Below are 24,224 nucleotides of genomic sequence, written 5' to 3' on the forward strand. Positions count from 1 at the left end.
CGCTGCGGAGCGCTGGGGGAGCGAGCGGGGGCCGCCGGAGCTGGAAGATGGGCGGCTCTAGCAGCAAACTGTGCTTCTATTCGCAGTGTGCTGCGGCAAGGGTAAATTAGTGGTGGTTTTTGCGGCACTCTTCCGACGGCGGGGAGCTGGACGGGAGCTTGTCCGCCAGCAAGGTGAAAGCGCTGGAGCTGGTCACCTGCGGGCTGTGGCCATGAGCTGCCGGTCGCCGTGGCCGGCTCAGCCGTGGCCCTGCCCCGCTCCTCCCCGGGGTGTCTGGGGGCAGAGGGGCCTGACGGGCCACCTTTCCCTGGGTGAAGCAGGGAGATGGGTGCTTCTGCTTGCTTTGAGCGCGGATAGGTTCTAATTTCTCCGTGTAAGAAACAGCATAGATTTGAAAATTAAGTACAGTGAGTGGTGGGGTGGGTGGTGTTCAACTTTGAACAGGGTTGTTGTGCCTTTCCTTCATGGAAGACTGAGCATTTAGCAAAGTTTTTGGTTCTATGTTTGAGTAAGCTTAAATAAATATTTAATGGATGCCTCTTTCTCCCATATTGTTGTGCCCTTGACAGCTATCAAGGGCAGCTGTTCTGGAGGCTTGTGCTGCTACACCCATCATAAAATACCAAATTAATTGCTGTAAAGTAGGATTTTAATGGCAGTGGTATCCTGGAAAAAGCTCTTCTTTGTTTCAAAGTATCACTTCCTTAACAACAGAGTAACATCTGTGTATTTTGTAACAGCAAAACTGTTATCCTAAATGATTCATGTTTTGGCTTCTTGCTCCTGTCTCTTGTTTTCCTACAGAACACATGTAAGTTAGTTATTGGAAGATGCCCTGCTCTGATCACTAGTAACCAAAAGTTTGGGTTGGTTTGTTTTTTTTCTCTACAGAGAGATGAAGTACTGAAACAGCATGAAGACTTATCTCAAGAACTACTTAACCTTCGAGGAGAACTAGGTAAGAATTTATTTTTGTATTCTTCATGAGAACAGCAATGCAGCAGAACAGATCTGCAGAAAGACAGATGCTCTGGTATTGTAATGGCAGTCATTTAATTCCCTGACTGAATTTTGCTCAGATGCTTTAATCGCTGCATTTCTCTGGAGCCCTGACAGCATGACCCCAGGTTCATGGAATTCCTGGCACTGATCTGACTGCGCCTAGCGGGGCCTCCTTGCAAAACATGCGTCTGATGACCAAAGCACTCACTTTCTTAAAAATGGGAGGATGGCTGACTAGTGTATATATACTTCTGTTTCAGCTTTAACTTACTTGTACCCTGTCTTCTAGAGATTTGCTGGAAAAAAATCATAAACCTGTAAAAAATACTGTATAAAATCTGTTTTTTGCTATAGTGTAATGAGTGTAAATAGTGATTGAGTGTAACAATAACAGAAGGAAATGCTATCAGGTTAATGAGATTAAATCTTTGAGCTCATCCTGGTGGGCAGCTATAATATGAAATTGAGCTATAATTTGCAGGGGCTGGTTTTGCCTGCTTTGAAGCTTGATTTAAATGCATTTGATAATAACATCATATAATCCCTTTGAACTCAAAGCAGAATCATCATGTGGAGTGCAAAAAGTGACTGGATTGAAATTGATAGCACTTGAAAGTAAAGCTAGCGTTTTATAAAAGTGTTATAAAACAATAGGTGTGGAGCAATTTCAGATACATCACTTTTTATTGAAAAGTTAGAAACGTTTATTTTCGCATGCTTCGGAAGTTGAGTATTGTCTCAGCTGAACTGGAGTGTAAATGTAGTCTTTGCTACATTCAGGTGGTGTGTTTAATGTTCAGATTTATTTTTAGTGTTGGTTAATAAGACATGCATTCCCTGGCAACTATTTGGAGTTGGAAGTTTGGTGGGCAGAGCAGGGTCTCTGTATCCCCCCAGCTGAAGCAACAGAGCACAGCTTCTCCACTTTTCATTAGTACTGTTGTCCAACTTAGAGGATTATGTTAAAATGCAGCTTTCTGGGACTTTCATTTGATAATGCATGAAATTGCATGTGTGTGAACGGGGAGTATTGCATGCAGGGAAAGCCCTGCAGCCTAAATGGTTAGATGAGTGTACCAAAGACACTGGGCAAATGTGTAGCATTTTCTTTCTTGGAACCTTAGTACTAAAAAGCTGAGAGAGCTTGGTGCAGTCTAGCATCTGTTAAGCTGCATCCTTTAACTTTCCTACTGATGAAGCACTTGGATTGCAGTTTTGCAGTTGTTTTGGGCAGGTCTTAGTAGGGGCTAGCTTTGAAAAGAGCCTGGCCTTCCTCTGTGTTTGCATCTTTCTGTCCTGCCTTGTGTCAGCACTGCTGCCTGGGTAGCCATGCACTGAGCTGTGTGGCAAGCTGCCTGGGGACCTAAAGCAGCTGAAAACTAGGATCTTGAAGTGTTGTTTTGCCAAAGGTCCCTGGCCTGGCTCAGCATGTGGCTGAAGGAGCACCAGTGCCAGAGTGGAGAAAGGGAGAGGAGGGCTGTGTCTCCCATCAGATACAGCTGGCACTTCTCTCATCCTAAAGTGACAACAACAAAACTGGAGTATTAGTGTGGAAATGGGCTTATTGCATTTCTACAGTGTTGGGCCATAAATACGGTAAACTAGATTTATTTTTTGTCCTTGTAGGATCTGGGCAAAATCCCATTTGTTTACCTTACCATGAAAATGGCTTCAGAAGGATTGCTGTTAGACCAAGAAAGTTGCTATTTTTCCATGTGCCAGCATCATTAGTATTCTTTTTCCTTTATCAACCTAGACACCATGTTTTTAATTTCTCAGGAAAGGGAACTGTGAGGAAGAAAAGAAGAGTTTCCCACAGGAACATTCAGCTTAGATGGGCAGACCAAAAGCTAGCCAGCACTTTTGTCCATTACTGCTCTTTTGGGATTGGTTGTTGGTTTGTTTTTTGGGTGTTTTTTTTGTTTCATTGTTTTTTTGTGTATGTTTTTGTTTTGTTTAAAAACGTGGTTCTTTCTAAGGTTCCCTCACTCTTAAATGAGTTTGCCATAAACTCATTATGTTCCTGTTTCAATTAGCAGCCTGCTGAGCTTATATGTGAGATTTCCATTGCAAGAATGTGTAATTCAGGAGTTTGATAACCAGAAAATGCTTAAAATGCAACTGAACTTGATGGATCTGTGATGCCTGAGTGCATGGAGCTGTCAGCTGGAGATGCTGGCTGGTGTGCTGCTGGATGTGGTCATGAGCTGCTCCTCTCACAGAGCTGATCTTACTGGGTCAGCTCCACAGGAGCATCTGAATGTCAGCCCTGGGCTCACTTCCTTTTATAAGGTTTCCAGAACATGATTGCAGTGAAACATTTATCTTCCTGCAGCTCCTTTTGTCTTAACCATGCCACACATCTAGGCTGTCTGGACTTCTGTCTTCAGCATGTAAAGGGAGTGGAGTTAGCCACAGAAATGAAGAACAACACAGGACTTCAGCTTCTATCTACCTTTAAAAATTATTAAAAAAAAAAAAAAAGTTTTTAAAAAAGTAAATTAAGCCAGCCAGACCTCATTTGTTGACAAGGTGTAAGAAAAGCCTTCTTTGCAACAGTAGCTTTGGTTAAAAATAATCTGTTCAAATACACAGGTGCTAATCAGCTTTCTATTGCCACTGTTAAATGGATATAGCTGAACTTATGGTTTCCGTAAGCTGTTTTGATGCAAATTTTGATTCACCATATGATCTAGGGACAGACTGGCTAAGAAAGTTAAGCATAGTTTGAATCCTACTTTGGACATGTGGACATGTTTGTGGAGTCCCAGTCTGACATGTTTTTATTGCCAGTTGGGGAATAGGCAGTCTAGTTAAGAGGAGCTGGGTGACCTAGCTCTGTGTAGTCTCTGCCCTGCTGAGTTTGAGTGGAATGTGAAGTCTCCTGCAGCTTGCACCCTGCAGTTTGGATTCCTCAGTTTCTTGCTTGAAAGTTCAGCTGTGCACCCTCCCAAGCTCCTTGATTTGGCTTGTCAAATTGTCTGTTTTGCTGGGTTAGTCTGTATAAGCCTTTATACCTAAACACCTTTTTCCTTATGATGTAAATATGCAGTGATTCCAAAACCTGCCTCTGGCAGTGACCATGTGGCTGTGCAATAGCATGAGAAATATGGTCACCAGGCACTGATTTTTGTAATGATGATGTGTTTGGGGATAGACTTTTCCAAAGGAGTTCAAGCCTGTTAACAGCCACAAAGGCTAAATTCTGTGGTTTGAATGTCAACACTTGGATTCTGGAAGCTTGGAGCAGGTATGGATGTCCTGTTTGTCACCTGTTTCTCTTCTTGCTAAGATGCAAGCTAGAGTGTAAATTATTTATAGTTACCTGTTCAATTACGTAAGTAGAAATTGCAAGAGCTGCATATTTCTTCAGAGGTACGAAACTACTCCTCTAAATTAATTGCACTTCAAATGATTTAAGGGCCTCTTTGCAACGGTGCTGGCAACTTTTGCAGTTCTTTCCTTCAGCAGGTGCTACTGTTCTCATCATTTGGATCTGCTGCCATTTGCACAGTTGCAGGGAGTTGCCACATGCCTGGATCTCCAGACTTGTGTTTTGCAGGCATTTTTAAAATAGTTCTGACACACAGAGAGCGTTGCAATGACATACCCAAGGTGGAAGTTGGCCATGGTTAACTGCTATAGATGAATGTTATTTTTACCTGTCAAAATCAGTATTTCTGATCTAATGATAAGCTGTTACCAAATCTTAAAAACTTCCTGTGGTTGCCAGAGGTTGTGGTTTTGCCCCAAAAGAACCAGGCTCTTTATTTGTCATAAACAGGTGTTAAGAAGCCTAAAAATACTTACTAATCTTGCTCCATGTTGTAATAATATAGGGAGAGACATGTATGATTGGGAGGACAGGCTGGGACAACCAGGATTAGTGGATTTGCTATTTGAATAAAGAAGTAAATCTTGCTTCTGGCTGCCAAGTACACCATTCCTTATGTTCTTAAAGTTTAAAGCTATTCAGTGTTAACAGAAGAGACTGAACAAACTTAATGGACTAATGGATAGTGCATCTTTTAATCTCTGGCTTGATTCTTCTCAAATGGTCTGTAATAGTGCATGGTATAATGAAGATGTGGAATTGCAGAGGCAAGGACTTTAAGAAGGGAAAGGAAGCACACTAATTGTGTACTAAAACTCTGAAGCATGACTTTCAGGTGTCTCTGAAGTGGATTAGGAGTTGAAATAGAGATTTTGTCTGTGCTAGTGGAAGAGCACATTCCAGTTGGAAACTTTTTCTTCAGAATTGAGCACCGGTTCTATGAGAACTCTTGAGTAGCCATCAAGTTTTGTTAGTCAGGAGTTTTGCAGCATCCTCTTGCAGTGGATGAATGGCCAAATTAAGGGATTAATTGCCATTTTCATGGCTTTCTTAAAACAAGGCAGTTTACAATCTCAAATAAGATTATTCATCCTGGAGGATGGACAGGGCTGTACTTGATGTGACCACTTGCCTCTCAAGTATGGGGACAAATTTGGGTTGGCAGGACTTCTCATTTCACATCAACAATTCTTCAGTTGGTGCTTTTGCTGAAACTTCACGTGTGGTTTCTTTCACCCCCATGACACTGCAAGCTCACTGGGGGTGTGGATGGCTTCTTGTTTGGATGGCAAGGATTCAACTCAAGCTTGCAATCTGCAAGGAAGCATTGCAGCCTCCAGATTTGGGGGAGGCTAGACATTACCTTCAGTGTAACCTAACATTAAACTGCCAATGAAAGTTTTATAAGTTTTAGTTTGTCTTTGTGACTTTATTCTCAAATCTGAATTGCAGAGTGGCTGAACAAGAGCTGATGTGTCTGTTTTCTTTGACAAAGGTGTGGTTTGCTGTTTGCTTTTTTTTCTCAAGTGCTTTGCATCATCCTAAGTTCTGTGTGCTGACATTTAAAGATAAGACAATGATAGGCAGCAATTATTTTAGCTCAATAGAAGCAAATGAATGGCTCTGGCCTTAAAGAATGGATGCTTGCTTCTTCCTCTGATGGTTTTGAAGGAAGTGCATCATTTGAGGCATACGAGTTATCTGCCCCTTAGCTATACCCCTCTTACAGTGCTATAGATGGTCAGATCTGTTCTGTGTGCAGTTGGCTGTGTAATGTCTCTGTTTGGCTTGATGCCTAGTTCTTTGCATTATAAAATAATGTCCCTTACCTGTGATGTTTCCTCTTCCTCAAAAACATGACAATACAAGCATATAGATTCAATAACATTACACTAAAGCAAAGTGATGGAAGTGTGAATGTGAATACTCCTTTTTTTTTCCAAAGGGAGCAGTTAAATTAGAAGGTTGTTGGGTTTTTTTTTTGGGGGGAATACAGATAGGGGAAAAAAATCTTTCTTGGTGATGGTACAGAAAGTATAAAAAAATGTGAAATCTGCTTGGGTTGCAGAGAATGTTGTGGTACATTTCAGCTGAACCGTTAGTTGCACTGTTGCCAGTCATGGGACAAACAGCTTGGTTTAAATCTGTCCTGATCAGCAAATCTTTCTCACAGAGCTAGTGTAGAGCTAAGCCTGCTGTTAAAACTAATTCAGGCACTCATGCAGATCAATTTCCACACAGCAAAGCTCACTCTTACACTTTCTAGTTCAGCTGCAGGTTTCAAATGATGGCAGCAGGGTCAAGACTTCTTGACAGTTTCCTTAAAAGAGAGTACAAGTATTATTCATTGGGTTACTTGTTCTTGATGAGCAGCAGCAAAGAGGGAATCCAACACATAATGTAGCTAGAGGCACTCTGATAGGGCAGGCTGCTTTCCCTGAAGTTCAGTACTGCTTTGGGAATCAGTACTTAAAAATACTGTAGTTTATATATAATCTTAAGGCTGAGACTCATCTGTGATGGGAATTTCCTGTATTGCCTGTACACAAATCCTTGGATCTTCCCATGCTTTTATGTGGAGTTTATATTTGTACTGTAAAAAATCTTTCTTGGTGATGGTACAGAAAGTATAAAAAAATGTGAAATCTGCTTGGGTTGCAGAGAATGTTGTGGTACATTTCAGCTGAACCGTTAGTTGCACTGTTGCCAGTCATGGGACAAACAGCTTGGTTTAAATCTGTCCTGATCAGCAAATCTTTCTCACAGAGCTAGTGTAGAGCTAAGCCTGCTGTTAAAACTAATTCAGGCACTCATGCAGATCAATTTCCACACAGCAAAGCTCACTCTTACACTTTCTAGTTCAGCTGCAGGTTTCAAATGATGGCAGCAGGGTCAAGACTTCTTGACAGTTTCCTTAAAAGAGAGTACAAGTATTATTCATTGGGTTACTTGTTCTTGATGAGCAGCAGCAAAGAGGGAATCCAACACATAATGTAGCTAGAGGCACTCTGATAGGGCAGGCTGCTTTCCCTGAAGTTCAGTACTGCTTTGGGAATCAGTACTTAAAAATACTGTAGTTTATATATAATCTTAAGGCTGAGACTCATCTGTGATGGGAATTTCCTGTATTGCCTGTACACAAATCCTTGGATCTTCCCATGCTTTTATGTGGAGTTTATATTTGTACTGTTTGGGCAGCGTGCCAAGCTGCTGTGAAGTGTATGTATGCATGACTTCTGTATTTGAGTCAAGATCTAGTTAATACTTTAGTAGATGCTCATCTGACTAATTTATTTTAAACCAAAGCACTAGAGTCTGTATAGAAGCAGTTTTTCACAAGGTCAGTGACCACATGCTTGTGCTAGAGGTCCTGTTTCACCTCTCTTCCAGGCTCTATTCATATTAACAGTAGAAAAAGGATTTCTCCTATTCAGGCCTGCCTGGCAGGAGTTGGAAATGCTAAATTTCAAACTCAAAAGTACAAGTTGCTAACTTCTGATTTGCCTTTTAATCAGCTGTACATATGGGGAGACAAACCTAGACAGTTGCCTCAGCTGACCTGTGTCAGTCTAAACATAAAGAGAATTCATGGAGCATTTCTTTGTTTTCTTAATCTGTTCTTTCTGCCTGAAACGACTCTCTATCTTGCATATTTAAATATCTTAGGCATGTCCATATTAGCAGCACACTTCAGATTGGCAGTTCGGTATTGCTCTGTATTGGGCAGTACATGTCAGGTTAGAATTGCTTTTCTGCTGCATGCCTGAGTAACATGTTGAAGGGATGGTCTTCAGGATATTAAGACTTTCAAATTTAGCTAAGTGGTTATATATCAAGAAGTGAAGTGCTCTGACAAATACACTACTGAAATGGGATCAAATTAGGTGAAGTAGCAGATTCATTTTTTTTTCTTTTTTTTCTTTTTCTTTTTGGAGCACTCCAGTGTCTCTTGTGAGACATTCATTCTTCTATGTCATGTCAAACTGTCACACTTGTGCTTTTATATAGGTTCCATGTGCCCTTGGAGATGGTGTTCCTGTCATGGGTAAATGATACTTGTATAACCGTATTGCTGTGCAGAGTGTTCGCTATCTTTAATACTTGTAATGAAGATAGCATAATTAGCATTGGACTTAATCCAATTACTTTTTTCCTTTTTCTTCAGCAACCACTTCTGCAACTTGTGAGAAACTGGAGAGAGACAGAAATGAACTTGAAATTGCTCATGAAGGATTTTTGCAGAAGCTAAACCAGCAACATCAGAATGATTTAGCTGAGCTGGAGGAGAGGCTTAAAGAGTTTTACACTGCAGAATGTGAGAAACTCCAAAGTATCTGCATTGAAGAAGCTGAAAAGTACAAAGCGCAACTCCAGGAGCAGGTTTGTGACACTTGAAGTATAAATGTTCTCTAGCAGTTGCATTTCTAGCAGTTCTGCTAGAAGTGAGCCTTCAGAGAATGCTGCCTTTTGTTAATAATGGAGTTGTTTTATCTAATGTGAAACTCCATTGCAACTCTGGAGCTTCAGCTTATGGTTAAACATGGTGAAGGCTCCTTGTGTTCTGCAAGCTTCAATGACTTCTGGAGCCCCACTGGGTTGTTTGAGGCAGCTTATGTTTTAAGATTGATAAAGACACACCTGGCCTGTGACCTTGTCTTTTTAAAACATAATCAATGTACTACATAATGCCATTAGAACAGTATTTTAAACAAGGTTTGACACACATAAGGGGAGGGAAAAAATCATGTTGTCTTTTTGTAGGTGGACAACTTAAATGTCACACATGAAAACATTAAGCTGGAACTTGAAAACAAACACTCAGAAAAAGTAGAGGAGCTGAAAAAGGAGTATGAATCCTCTTTTTCAGGCAAGTATTTTGTATTCAAGTATTTATGCTATACTGCTGTTAGTCACAAATAGTATTCAGATTTTTTCATCAGTATGACTATCTCATTGTTCTTGATGGTCAGTTATTTTTAAGAATATTGGCTGAAATCCTTCTTTTGGAACTCCGCAAGTCTCATTTTACATAGCCATGATCCTGCTGTAGTTGAAGGAAACTTGTAAAAGCATTTAGGAGTGGAGACGACACTTTAGTACAAGATGTCTGAATTGCAATCTGCCCTCAAATTCTGAAGTTGAGTAATAGCTCCCACTCCCATTTCTATAAGAAGCACCTCAAAATTGAAGTTGAGAATAAGTAGGGTTGTGTGTTTTCCAGATTGACGAAGGAATGTTGAGAAATAATACATGCTGTTTACAGCATACTGGGGCATGAGTGGTTTTTCAGGGAGGGGGTGGCGAGTATGCTCAGTTTTAAATGATATTTCATCTAATTGATTTAAGTGGTAATGATTTCCATCCTCCTTCCAACTCCACTTTATAGCAAAGTTTCCAGTGATATTTTTGCATCATTAAAAATGGTGATGCTTCCACTACAATCAAAGAGCGAACTTCTCTGTGTGGCTCCTCCAATGCAGGAAAGGAAATGTTTTTCTAGAAGGTTTTGGAAGACAGAATTTGAATTTTTGCTGTTTCCTATCAGAAACTCAGCTTTTGTCAGATGTGGCTCTTGTGTCCAGTTATCCATTTTGTGTTGCATGTAGATGAATGCTTTCAAAACTGGCACCCTGCCAGCTAATAAAATTAATGAGGGAGGGGGCAATCAACAAATCTGAAGCAGCATCAGAGCTGATACTTTGTGCGTGTTTTGGATCAGTTGATGATAAATGTTCATTTGGTGTTGTCGTTGACTCCGCATCTGTGCGTACATGTACTGGCTGCCTTTTCATGCTGCTTTTCAAAAAGAATTTTTATGTCTTAGGCAGTACTAAAAATCTGCAAAACTTACTTGTTGCAGAGCTCAAGAGTGCCCATGAATCTGAAAGGACATTGCTTGAAGATTCCTTTAAAGAGAAGCAGGAGTTGCTAGAGGTTTGTTATGGGTTGGGGTCACTGTGGCAGTCTAAAACTTCAAAGGTAGTTTGGAGATGTGCACTAAATTCTTGGCCTGACTATACTTTTATCTTTTAATTTCAGAAAGAAATCAACGAATTAAAATGTGAAAACAATTCTCTGAGTGAGAAGTTGGAATTGGAAAAGCAAAAACAAATAGCCAAAGAAAAAGCCAATCTTGTAAGTCTTGATCTTCAAAAGCAATGCAGATGTGCAGATTTTGTAAGCCTGGGTTTATTTTATTTCTCATATGAAGGGTTTGCAATCAAGCCTGGTAGGGCCTCCATGCTTGTTAATATTTTATGGAAGAGGCTTGCCTGCCAGAAACTTTTCTCAATCACTACAATGTTGTGTCTTAACATTACCATTATAACCCTATAAAGATGTTGAATATCTAAGTCAGTGGTGTAAGTTAAAGACTAAGTTAAATTGAAGACCTGCGTTTATCCAGAAGTTGTATCATAACTTTTTTCTAGACAGTCCATAAATGTTCTCACTGTGTTATGATCAGTGTGGGCTTATATTGCTACTACGAAACTCCCTTTTTATACTTGAGTCTTTAATGCATTTATTCAAACATTGATTCATTCTTGTTGCTGATTTATCCTTCAGAAAAACTTCTATTGTGTCATAGTGCATGAAAAACCTTTCTCAGAGAATTTTTTTCAACCAAGAAGCAGCCTTGAGCGCAATGTCAGAGCAAAACGTCTAATGCTTCCCAGTGCATGAAAAACCTCCCTCATGCTTGTATTTCTGGCTACCTAGAAATAACTAGAATACAAGTAGTATTGCCTATCCCACAGAGAGAAATTCCACACCTAAAAACTCACTTAGGATGCTTCCTAAGTTGCCCCAATTTCCACTGGAATTTAATTTTATTCTCTTACTGCTTACTCTGGTGGCAGGACAGAGCTGCCACAGAAGAATGTGCAACCACAACATGGTGCTGTGGTTGGGAGAGATTATACCAAAGAGAACATGTCATACACTGCACTTGGGAGTTTGAACTGTATTCTTAGGTGGTGTTTAAAGGAGCAATCTTCAAGTGCCTTTACACAACTGCAAATGCCCTTTGCATCCTGACAGCATAAGGTACATCATAAGCTTGAAGTTCCTCTGTGAAACAACAGTGATTTGTCCCAGTACTCTACTAAAATTCTGCTGTGTTAGAATGGTCATTAGCCCTTTGAAGACAGATTATTTCCAACCCCTCCAGTATTATTTAGGTAGTGTCAGTAGATATTCCCAGCTTTTTTGCTAAAATACTATATAGGTCTTTCAGTCTTTTTATCTGGCTCTGTGTTCTGCTGTGAGTGGCTAATGTAGTTGCTCAGATTTAACCTTTAAAAGACATTTTAAGACCATTGGGACAGAGGAGAAAAAAGAAAAAAAAAAATCAGTTTTGAATGTACTATAACCTGCATTTAAACTTTTCAGGATCACTTTTCTCACTAGTTCCTAGATTCCATATAAACCCACAGAAGGGCAGAACGAAGCTCAAATTGTCTGCTTCCTCTTCTGAGGCAGCGTAGCACACCCCACTTCAGAAGGACTTCTGTTCAAAAGTAGAAATTAAACAAGAATCTCTCCCACAGTCCTTAAGCAGGCAGGAAAATGAGGCGTGTAAGTGATGAGGCCCTTGTTGCCTACTGCAGGCACTGCTTGCCAAGTCTCAGGCTTCTGACGTGGCAGTGAGACTGTTGCTCAACGCTGTTCTCTGGTGTTCTTACCCAAATGTGCTAAAACAAGTTTTGTTTGTTTTTAAAGATAAACTCAGTTATGCAACACGTTTAATCAATTGCTTTATTTTTCCTCATTTTTGCCTGTGACTTTGCCTTTGAAATGTAGAGAATGTTTTACTTAGTGGTGTTTGAATTGAGTCCTTACTCTGGAAAAGAGATCCTTGAGAAACCGGATCTGACCCTCGCCTGTCCCTCTCCACTCCCTTCCACCTCCTGGAAAATAACAAAAAACAAGGAAGAATTTTTATTAAGTCCCAACTTGCTGTGTTGTAGATAAGTAATGGATGTACAGCCGTGCAAGGTTTTTATGTGCAATTGCACTGCTAGGCTTTCAGAATAGAAAGGCAAAAATTTTCAATTTCTGCTTATGGAACCAGCTATCTGGACTCGGAACAGGGAAAATCAGCTACAGTCAAGTTCATAGTTTTAAATTTCTGGTGTGTTTTTAACTACTCCAGCATCTGAAAACTCTTCAGATGTCTATTCTAATTACCTTCTAGAATGAGTTATGAGTAATATGAAATACATTTTGGAACTGCTCGCCTTAAAGGGAGCCTTTGGGCAGTCCTGCAAAACAAGTTTTGCTGTGACAGCTCTTTAGTGCCTTCCTTTGACTCACGGGTTTTTCACATTTGTTCACAAGGTGTTTTCTGAACAGCTTCTAAGGAAAACTGCAACTGCCCACCTACAAAAGACAAAAAATCAGAGGAGAAGGTGGTGGCAGATTTTCTATTTATTTATTTACATTCTAAACTGTTCGGCTTGATTTCACCTAGAACAGGCGGTTTTGTTACCATATTTTTTTTTTTTTGGTCTTGATAAATAGCAGAGAAACCTTTAAATTCTTGAAATTCAGAGTACTAAGCTAACTCTGTGGCAATCTTTCAGAAGCACCCCCAGATAATGTATCTGGAACAGGAGCTGGAAAGTTTGAAAGCAGTGCTGGAGATCAAGAATGAGAAACTTCATGAGCAGGATATAAAGCTAATGAAGATGGAAAAACTGGTGAGTTTTCTTTGGTGTATGGCAGTTTTGGACCATGTCTCTGAGTTACGTTCTGACGATGAATTTGGGGTTGTCAGACTTATAAGTAAGGATTTTTTTGTTGTTATTGTTTAAAAGGAAACATGAAATGATGATGGGACAATTATATCTGCACTGGGCTGTAATGTAAAGAGGGGGAAGGGATCACCAGGTGCTGCAGGATGACCTTTTAACCTCTTAAGTGGCTTGCATAAACTATTGCTAAGTAATACAGGGTTATCTGGGAACCTCTTCCACATTTCCCCTCCTCTTCCCTCTTTTCTCTCCCATCCCTCAAGACAAAATCTTTACCTGCTATGTTTGCTTGAGTCTTACAGAAAACAGCACTGTCAGGAAATCATTACCATGGAAATGATCCTAATTAAACAAGAAGGGATCAAGTATGAAACGGAATAAATGTATTCATCTAGAGTTCATTAGCTTAGGAGGTCAATCATTTTAGCTGTTATCTTTAAGATGCTTGTTCAGCTTTTGGATGTGCCCCTGTGCATAATTCCATATGAAAATGCAATTTTGGGGGTAGAACTTGTAATTACTCAGCCTGCTCTTGTGTCAGGACAGGGTCTTTGTCCAGGGTGGGGCCTTTGAACACTGTTGTAATACTTACTTAAGCAAGATTTTAATGACAAGGTATAGAAAGAGGTTTGGATACAAAGGAATACATTAATGTCAATTGTTCAGTTTTGTACAAAATCACGTTGCCCTGGTCTGACTGCTAGAAAATGACTATAAACCTTCATCTTTTATGACAGACATTAGCCACAGTATAGAAGCCCTTAGAGATCCAACCATTTAAATGCCATTTTTTCTTGACTTTTTATAACATCCTGCAGCAATGAAGTGGAATTGGGAAAACAACACGGAGAGCTGTTTACACAGGGGAGCTCTTGAATTTGTCGTGTTAACATGTTATTTCTAGACAGTCTCCTGTTGGCAACAGCTTCTGAAAATGCTGCCATTACTGGCCGGTATTACTAGAACATGCTGGTTAACTAGTAGGTCCCTTACCCAGTCCTCCTGTGTTTGCCAGTTGTGCTGATTGGATGCCAAGTGCCAGTGTTACGTCAGGATAAGGTTAAGTAGGATCTATTTGCCTGTTTCAGAACAGTGAGCCATGACAGCAAGTCCGTCTTGCAGTAATCCAGGTTTTTGCACTTTCCATAACAAGGTCTGCAAATGAATGCCTGATAGCTCAGTCAGTATCTTGATGAGTGCAGTGCATGGGTTTCATTTTAAATTGTGACCTTTTTTCCTAAGCTGGAGAACAATGCAATCTTAACAGACAAAATAAAGAAGGTTCAGCAAGAAAATGAGGAATTAAAAGCTCGGATGGACAAACACATGGAGCTTTCAAGGTGAAAATGCAATTTTGGACTTTTCATTGTTCTTATGAACCAGAGAGGTTTTCCTGTGACAAGAAAGAAAATTCTTTGTAAATATTAGTGACTGGGATTTCATAGTACTCTGTAAAATAACAAGCCCCTTTCTTCCCCACTTGTATCTTTATAAATGTGCATTTGAAAGAGCAAGCAGGAACAGACTGTAAGGGGGGGTAAAGGCTCAGTATGTTGTTCAGTCCTCCATAAAGAGTATTTCAGGGATGAAAAAGCAACTTAGAAATGCCATTTTATTATAGATTGGCTCTAAGTATTACTGGCTTGTAAGCTAAACTTAGTTTTACTTACAACCACTTCAGTTGAGTGACTTGTCCCCAGTTTAGATCAGTGAAAAGACCAATGTGTTTTATCCAGAATAATAGCATTAACATGCTATTATAAATTAATAAAATGGGTCTGAGGTTCTTCTAACTTCAACTCTTGCTTAAACGATGGGATAACCCTTGCCAATTGAAGGCAACTAAAGAAATGCAGCTTCTGCATAGAGCTGAGTCTGCCCCAAGACTCACAGGCTTCAGTGTGGCCACTTAAAAGCATTTGTTAGTGTCAAATCTCACTTTGCTGATGCTTTTTCTGGTCTTTAGGAATGCTTATTTGGACTGTCTCCTGCTTTCTGCAGGCTACCAGTTTAAATCCAGCAAGGATAAGAATATGTTAAATCCTCATTGTAAGAAGTAATTTAGTTATAAGCCAATCAGTGGTTTATGCCATTCCAAACCTTTCTGTAACACTTGAGTTCAATGCTGTAGCCTCCAAGTTGGGTTGTGTGTTCTGATGTGAATCTTACACTTCCAGGCAGCTTTCTACAGAGCAAGCTGTTCTGCAGGAGTCACTAGAGAAGGAATCTAAAGTGAACAAACGCCTGTCAATGGAAAATGAAGAACTTCTGTGGAAGCTGCACAATGGTGACCTATGCAGTCCAAGGAAACTGTCTCCCAGCTCTCCATCTGTGCCTCTTCAGTCCCCACGGAATTCTGGTAACTTCTCTAGTCCCACAGTATCACCAAGATGACATCTCTTGAGAGAAGGAGGGGAATGCATTTCATTTGTGATCTGCAGAACTGATCATAGCTGACTATGACGACTCAACAAAACTGGAAACTACTTGGTGCAAAAATGGTGATAAAAGACTGAGAATATGGGAGAAAGACGCTTGTGTTGCTCCTCCCAAAAAGACTTGTTTATGACCTCTACAGACATTGTTGCACAAAGCACTTACAGAGCAAGGAAAGACTTGTTCAATTGCCTTTTCACCTAACTATAAGAAAAAGCTCAGGGGCTTAGAGACAAAGATCACAACCTTTATACTATGTTCGTTCTCACAGACACTTTTTTAAGGCTGTGTGTGTGCGTGTGCTGTGGATGGAATGGATGTAACACACTGTGCGTGTGTCTAATGTTGCCTTCTTTGCTGTGTTAATAAAGGATAAAAGCTGGAGACTATATATCGACATGTACTTTCTTAATGGTGTCAGTATGCATGCTTTTAGCAGAGAGTACCTTCACTAGGAAATGAGGAGAAACTGCCACTACTAATATAATTTCTGGCTTCAGTTTGGTAAAAAAATGGCATGAAAAGCTTTGTTAACTGACTCACTGGTATCTTGGCTGACCTGACTATGCAACTTTGAACTGATTTTAAGAACAAACTGAATTGCAGTTTGCATGGATTCTTGACTTAATATTCATGCACAACTCTGCCATTTATGAGGAGACTTTTTTTGCAGGATACAGTGGATTTTGGCTTTCAAGTCAACAGGGTCATAGTCAGAAGTTACTAGTTGAGCTGCAAGTTTAGAAACTTAGACCTCTCTTGCCTGCTGTAAAGGAGTCAGTTATTTCTCCAGAACAGCATGTCCATTGCTGAGGTCATCTGCAGAGGATAAAATAGGTGTGGATTTGAAAGCCAAAGAGAAAAACACAATAATTGTCATAATAGATGCATTCTTAACTCAGTTCTCACGAATACTGAGTAATTTGTGAATTCTGATATACCTGGTTGACACACTTTGACTTTTTAAGCATTAGCATTTGTATTAACATTCTTCAGGATTGGCCAAACCTGAGAAAGAGGGGGATGGCGATAGCTGTATATTTACCTTGCTGATTCTGCCACACCTTCTCTCTTAAGGCTGCAGGATATCAGTGTTTTGCCATTTCACTTGGCAAAAGATTCTGCAGAGTAGGAAAAAAAAAAAAATTATCCTGGCTGCTGGAACTGGAGGCTGAAGGTGTCAGCATTTCTGGAAATGTCAGATGCTGAGCAGCTTTAGCTTCAACAGGGTAATCGGGTAGCCTTGCTAGACCCTGGTCAGACCTGTTTAAGATGTCTACATTGTAGCTACTAAACACAAATTCAACTTTGCTTTAGTGTTACAAACTGCTATTGTGCTTAAAACAGCTTGGGTTTTACAGTACCACTTCCAGCACCATGGTTATGCTACTGTTTAGCTAATGCTGTTAGCTCGCTACAGTTTAACTGTTACAGTAAATTACATCTGTTGAGTTTCCTGGTGTTTTCCAAGAGCTTGAGGACAGTAATCAAGAGAATGGGAAGTGTTTAGGGAACCCAGCTGGAGAACCACTGCAAACCACTTTACCCAAGACTTGAAAAATCTTAGCTAGTAATGAGGAACACGGACATACAAACAAGACTGTTAGCAGTGCTCATGCAGTAAGTAAAGCTGTAATATGCTTACACTTGTGATTGACTTTCATAATTAAACCTACTTAATTTTCAGTAACGTACAAATGAAGGGTGCCATTTCTATGGAACATTATCCTCTCTTTTAATCCTGTTTAGGGCCCTGTACCTACCACTTGTTTGTGGGGTCAGTACTTAAAATACTTTTAGGGGGCTCAAATTTAGCTATGGAAATCCTTTGTGGGCTAAAGCTTGGCTTGAAGTATATCCTAGAACATTCTTACTTTCTTTGGTCAAAGAGATTTGATCACATGTATTTGAACTGAATACTTAAAATAAATTTTTTGTACTGATTGAAGGGGTTTTCTCCTGCTTCTGTTAGTCAAGTGATTGTTACATTACAGAATTAAGCAATAAGGGAACAGTTGGCTTAATACAGGGACCCAATGTGCACTGGAAAGATGGGGACAGACTTTTCACCAGGGAGAGCAGTGATAGGACAAGGGGTAATGGTGTTAAATGGAAAGAGGGTAGATTTAGGTTAGACAGGAGATGGGAGGTTGGAACCAGATGATCTTTAAGGTCCCTTCCAACCTTTACCAGTCTATGATTCTATATGTCTGCTGGAAGCATCCTATAGGACTCATTAAAATGCTCACCCTACTCAGGAATTTTCTTTGTGTGAGAAAAGTCAAAAGTTAGCAATCTTAACAGGTCATGTCACAAGAACTTTATCACCTTAGTTGTGATGTTAGTGCCACAAGCAAAATATGCAAGAAGAGTGCATGCAAATGTTGGAAGATAAATATAGCAGACCCCTTGGTGTAACTGAGAAGGGGAAAGCTATACCAGGCTACCAGTACAGAAAAGTATGGTATAGTAAATCATACAGAGACTGTTAATTTAGCTATACTTTCCCTCCACAATGCAGGAGACTCCTCACCTCTGAACTTGCAAAAAGACTCTTTAATGCTCTTATGATGAAATGAAGAATCCTTGTATTCCTTGTAAATTAGCCTACAGAAATGCCTGTTTAGTGTTTGTCCTGTTAGTCTTTATTAATACTGTTCACCAGTAAGTACTGTTTCAGTATTTTTCTCCATTTAATAGAGTATTAACCTTTAAAGCGTTAACTTAAATACCATGTGTTAGCAAAGGCTTTGTTCAATCTAGGAACTTTTACATATTTTTTGGTAAATTCTTTATCATAAAGTTTCCTTCAGGAAAAGCTAAAAACTGGCTCACTATAATTATATTCCAAAGGTCTAGTGCTAGTCAAGCAATTAAATGAGTTCTTCAGGTACTCAACCTTAATTAGTAGTTCCAACTCTAATGCTACCTTCCAAAGGAAGTAGCAGTGACATTAACAGCTGTACCAAATAGGTTGTTGTGATTCAAACTATTCATAACATCGTTCACCTTCCTTCAATACTTTTATCTACATTTGCTGTAAAATTTGAAGTGAATAATTTCCTTATGCTAACTGAAGACTTTGGTCTTTGTAGTGAGAAGCCTCAAGATACTTGCATGTAAACTGGTGTCATGCAATCATGCAGGAAATTCCTTCTAGACAGTAACCACTGATCTTTAAAACTGTAGCTGCCTGACAACCAGGAAATCATTCAGGGCTGAGCTGGAGCTAAAAAGGTCATCAGAAATGTGGAATAATCATTGAGCCCTGAAGACCCAAATACCTTCTGCCCATTGCTTCCTTGCCTTAAGCAGTGGTGACTGAGATATAAAAATGTGACACTACTGGCAAATTTAGACATGAGACTTTGAAGAGTCACTTAAATTTCATTTCCAGGGCTTCATTCTCCTACCCTGTGTCACTGTTGATGTGGAAATGTGTAATTGCATCAATTTGAAAAGAGTCAGGCCTGCCCAGGAAGGTTTTGGTATGTAAAATATATAGTAAAATAATTCTCATAATTTACAACTATGAGAATTACTTCGGTTGCAGGGATAAAAAAAAACCAACACAAACCACCACCAAAAGTTATTCTTTAAAGGCACTGTTTCTGTAGTTGCCATCAATCTTGAGAACTGCATGTGAGCAGTGCACATAACCACTGAACCTGAGGGACATTGCTGAAGCAACGATACAGCAATGGACTTGCATTGTCCTTTCCTCTCCTGCCAACTGTCACCAAGGAAGTGATACTACTACACAAACTGCTGTGTTGTTGAACAGGTCCAAACAGGTGACACTGCCTCCCACTTGCTCTATGCTTTAAAGGAAACCAACTCTTGAATTAAAGGCTCAAAAGCACTTTGAAATTTAAGAGGTTGGCACAGCTTCTGCAGTTCAAAGGAAATACATTGTTCTAATAAATGAAAAATGCTACAAAGGAATTAATACATTGTACAGCCTCATCCAGAAGCCTGGGAATTGTTCACGTTACTTCAGTCAGATTAAACTCTTGCCAAAAAAAAAAAAGGGGGGGTGGGGTCAGGGAATGCCCTTGTAGGTATTACTATGAAATTGTGTAACGCCTATTTAGTCATGTGGGTAACAGCTTGATACCTTTTAGCAGTGGTGTGAAAGAAGAGTAACAACGGACTGCCTCATACACTTTCAAAGTTGGTCCTAGTGTTGAGTACATTTACTTATTATTTTTTGGTAGATACCTTGTTTTTAGAGGCTAACTATATTACAGGCATCTGATGAGCGTTTTCCATGAAGCCTATTTCATGGGACATGCACAGACCCATTCAATATATGGATATTTATCATGTCAGTTACCCTGGGAGAGGTTCCTGCATGCTGAAGAAAAAAAAAAATTCATCAAGCTTGGTCAGTACTTTCATTAGCTACATTAGGTTACTGACTTATTGAGAAGCTCCCATTTTTACATTTGTACTTGCTGTATGTCACTACTCAGGACTGTATTGTACACATCTGCTTAAGGGTTTAAATTACATGGAGCAAAGGGCTTACTTCCTTCAAGAATTCACCAGAAAGCTTTTAAGAATTCTAGTCAAAAGCAGCCTGACACACGGAAGCATGCAAGCAAGGGACCGGTTCCTGATGTGCTCAGAATGAGCTGGTTTTCACATGCCTTGTAAATAAAACCACTGCAGTAAGACTTCCTTTTTTTTTTTTTTCTTTTTTTGTCACACAACTCAACTATGCAGCTGTGAATTGGAAGTCACCGTTACAGTCCCACTTACAGGGATTCTGTGCTTGAAGAAAAAACATTGGCAAGATGTCCAACAGCATTGTTACCAAGTTCTTTCCTCTGGAAAGTCTCCTTCCTTGTACAGGTAACTAAACCCAGGGTGAGACAGAAGCAGTTGCTTCTTTATCCAGCTATAAGTTCTGTGTAAATGAAACAGCTTTCTTTTTCTCCTATATAAATTAATGCAATTGAGTTGAAATTGTAATTAACCTGCAAAGAGATTCTGCTGTATTATTGAACATTACACTAATGTTGCATTTGTGGGTTTTTTTCTTCTGTAAATGATAGTATATAAATAAATGCAAGTTTTAGCTTTAGCAAATATTATTTGCTACTAATTCAGCAAACATACCACCATACATCTATTGAGGAGTGAACTCTTAGGTAGGCTGCACACGAGGTTGTAAGTATGCAACAACATAAGGAAAAAAGTCCAACATATCCAACCACTTACAAGTAGCTGGGGATACCTTCTAGCACCTTAATATTTTTTTAGTATTAACCTTCCTCATTATGAGACTTTCATTTGTGTATTTGTCATGTATTACATACATGAAATGAACACACACGGATACACACACACATTAACATTTTCATAATGTTCAGAAATTTAATCTTGAAAAATAAATGGGGTTTTTTGTTTGGTTGGTTTTGGGTTATTTTGCTTTGTTTTTTTAAAACATGTACAGTACTCTAAAGTTTAAATTTGCACAGCACCAGAAGAGATACACCTGCTTAGTGCATTTTTGAGGTTATTTAGTATCCTCTCACATACACAAAACAGGAACAAACTGTACAGTGGGTTAACCTTATAAAAGAGTTTGAGAAAAAAAAGACCACATTCAAATGAAAGCCCAAGAGCACCTATTCCTAAATATAGTAAGTGCTATGCATGTTCAAGCCTAATGAAACTACTATGAAGCAAAGTTTAACTCACAAGTGGCTACTGCTGGGTAAGGGGAACTCTGGTTTGGCCTGTCAAACTAGTGAATATGGAATGCATAAACAGATGAAAAGAGTGCTAGAGAAAACCTCATTTAAACAAGAAAATAAATGGCTATAATGTCAAGTAACATACAGTTCATTTATGTCCAGAAGCCTTCTCTATCACTTTAGTTCAACTTTAGTAGCTACCGTTGTTTCTCCTTGTAGGTTCTGAGCAACACAAATGTAGTTGCCAGCATCTCCAGCTTCAAAATCCTCAACAAGAAGAATGCTCTTTGAGATTCTTGTGGTATGTCCAGTTCCTCTGTTTATCAATCTCCAGAAGCTTTGGATAATTGCAGGCCTCTCAGACTGTTTAAAAGAAAAAAAATACAAACCACCCACATAAGAAAATACACGATTCTGCAAAATGTACTTAGTGACATGACCCTAAGCAAAGCCTGAAGCAAAAAGGCACGTAGCAGGAGTCTATAGCCAAGTCAGCCTGGAGTGAGGAAACTGAAAGTGCCTGGCAGTTGCAGCAACATTCCTGCATTAAATATTGCTGCACCAGTATGTTATGCCAAATAAGGATAACACGATGGCTCTTCCACTCTTAAGTGCAGGTGCTGTGTATCCTTAGGTTAGATACGGGATATGAATGATTTCAACTGCAGTTGTAGGCCACTTGCTGAGGTTGCATTTGGATACTTGATCAAATAGAGGAGGTATGTCAGGGTAAGTATGGGAGCTTATTTTCAGCTTTACCTAGTTCTCTTTTAGCACAAAGAATTGCCTTAAATTGTGTGTTGCAACCTCATTCCTCCTTCTCTAGTTTCAGAAACACTGTATTGGGTAACATACAAGAAAATTGTAATAATTCACAAATGCTTCTAAATTAACCTTCATATTATGCTTTGTAAAATGCACATGTAATGCTGAAGTGAAAAAAAACAACAACAAACTATGCTTAGAAAGATGCTTTTAGCTTTTGTTGTTGATTTTATATTTATACTAGTTTGGTTTAAACTAAATACATCAAAAGAGTAAGTCAGACACCTATCTAGAGCCAAAGCTAAAATCTCACTCACAAAATGACCAGTACAGAAGAAGCTGCTAGTCTTCCTGAAGCTTAGGGATGAGTCACAATGCAGACAGGGAATGCCTAGGAAGTGGCAGCCAGCAAGAACTTTTTTAAAAAACAGGTAATCTCCTTCTAGAAAGTCTTAAAGCCTCAGGAAGGAATCAAACCACTCAGCAGAGCTCTGCCTAGCAGAGCACTACCCACTACTCCCAGCCTGAAAAGTAAATCCTACCAACAATCAAGTACTACCGCGAATTTAATTCAAGCCTCAGTTCTTAAATACAGCGAGTGGAACTTCCTGACCCTAGTGAAAGTGAAGGCAAAGGCCATGTAAGACAGATGCTATTTGCCAGGTTAGGCTCCTACTGGCCCAGTTTTTCTCAAACTAATTGCCTTCTGCTTTGAAGCCAGTTTCAGGGAGTCATATTAAGGAGTGGATCAGTATGCATTCACAGCAAGTGAACGAGCAAATGCAGTTGTCAGGGAGTGGCAAGGGGAAAAAAACAACTCCACAACTAAGTGAAAAAAAGAATGAGTTGAGGGTCTCTCTGCTACAATGTATGTAGGAGAGAGCAGGGATTAAAGTGCTACTTCTGCTCAGGATTCGAGTGGTGGGTGACAGCCCAGGTGCTGGGTGGTGATGGGAAACAAAAACTATCACTCACCTCCCTGCACTGAAAGCAGCAATGAATGGAAACATCCAGTGAATCTCCGATCAGCATGACAGATGGTCCTTTCTCTTCTCCTTCCATCCTCATCTTTTTCCTTGGCGGTACATTAATACTTCCTTAATAAATGTTAAAATCTCCAACACGCATCTAGTGCTTCTACTCTGACATTTCCTTACTCGTTTTGTTGGGGCAGAAACCCAACTCTTTCCTCCCTGTCCCCGGACACAGCTGGAGCTGAGACTGTTTACTCCAGTGGATAAGCACATCAGGCTTTTCCAGGGTAGATGCAGGCCACAGGCCAAAGTGTCTCTCTCCGTGCTGTAGGTGGGTGCAGTCCTCTGCTGATAGTGCATATGCCCTGCACCACAGCCACAGTATCCACAGCAAACAAGGGAGACAATTAGCATTTGTTTATAGTCAATCAGTGCTTGAGAGGCATAACTATAGGGCAAGTGCAGGTGTTACATCTGGTGCTGTAAGACCACTGGAACCAACTGGGCCAAGAACAGCAAGCAACCAGGCTTGGGCAGCCATTCAGCTGTGAAAGGTGAAATCGAAATAGGGTACAGAGTTTTGGAAGGCCAGGCTAAGTCTAGAAATTAGTTCCTTCAATTGTTGGTTCTTCGTAATTAAAGTTAGTTACAAAAGACTTCAAATTGGGGTTTGTATAGTTAAGACAGTCCAATACACAGCTATCAAGGGAAGCTAAAAAACTACCACTAACAGAAAATCAGAAATCAATCAACAAAGCTAATGTGATCAGCTGGGGCATTTCTACTCTTCCTCACCCAAGAGAGTGAATGTAAGACTGTCTGAGTAAAAGCCCCACGCTGAAGGGCAGAGACACTGCCATTTGTTGGTGCATCTCACTCAAAGTAATGCTAAGAGCTAATTCAGAGGAAGACACTGGGCATTTAACTCAAAAAAGCCACTATTGCTCTCCAGCTTCCTGAACTTGGAGGCACTTCAGTTTCCCTTAGCATTTTATTTTTAACTTCACCAACAGCTGCAAGTTTCTCTGCTTGTTTAGACATCTGCCCCTTCCTAAATTCAAACAGACACCAGAAACAGGAATTCTGCCAAACTCATTCAGTAGTTACTCTGCAGAACACCTAATTCACGCTATCAGTACCAAGCCCCTTTCCAAATGTAGTTGAAGCTGCCCTTGTTTAACAGCCAGGACAGAGTAGGGAGGGGAAGTTGGTAATTGCTCAAGAACTCTGAAGCTTCAATAGTCTCAGCAGG

At 39.9% G+C, this 24,224-nt stretch overlaps 2 protein-coding genes across 6 annotated transcripts in view; one reads left to right on the forward strand and one right to left on the reverse strand.

The window, feature by feature from the left end:
- MTUS1 (microtubule associated tumor suppressor 1) overlaps positions 1–15,919 on the forward strand; it is a 93,629-nt gene extending 77,710 nt beyond the window's left edge. For all 5 annotated transcript variants that reach the window (XM_010002478.1, XM_010002481.1, XM_010002480.1 and 2 more), the window contains 8 exons: positions 892–958; positions 8,502–8,716; positions 9,098–9,203; positions 10,197–10,270; positions 10,376–10,471; positions 12,922–13,038; positions 14,335–14,432; positions 15,270–15,919. In XM_010002478.1, coding sequence (XP_010000780.1) covers positions 892–958; positions 8,502–8,716; positions 9,098–9,203; positions 10,197–10,270; positions 10,376–10,471; positions 12,922–13,038; positions 14,335–14,432; positions 15,270–15,486 — 990 coding nt within the window. In that variant the 3' untranslated portion in view covers positions 15,487–15,919. The remainder of the gene's footprint in view (positions 1–891; positions 959–8,501; positions 8,717–9,097; positions 9,204–10,196; positions 10,271–10,375; positions 10,472–12,921; positions 13,039–14,334; positions 14,433–15,269) is intronic.
- Positions 15,920–21,322: 5,403 nt separating this feature from the next.
- PDGFRL (platelet-derived growth factor receptor-like) overlaps positions 21,323–24,224 on the reverse strand; it is a 20,395-nt gene continuing 17,493 nt past the window's right edge. Inside the window, exon 6 of the mRNA XM_010002511.1 lies at positions 21,323–21,596. Within this exon, the coding sequence (XP_010000813.1) occupies positions 21,408–21,596 (189 nt within the window). The 3' untranslated portion in view covers positions 21,323–21,407. The remainder of the gene's footprint in view (positions 21,597–24,224) is intronic.

The sequence above is a fragment of the Chaetura pelagica genome, unplaced genomic scaffold, assembly GCF_000747805.2.
Source record: "Chaetura pelagica isolate M959 unplaced genomic scaffold, ChaPel_1.0 scaffold67, whole genome shotgun sequence".
In the NCBI taxonomy this organism is placed as follows: domain Eukaryota; kingdom Metazoa; phylum Chordata; class Aves; order Apodiformes; family Apodidae; genus Chaetura; species Chaetura pelagica.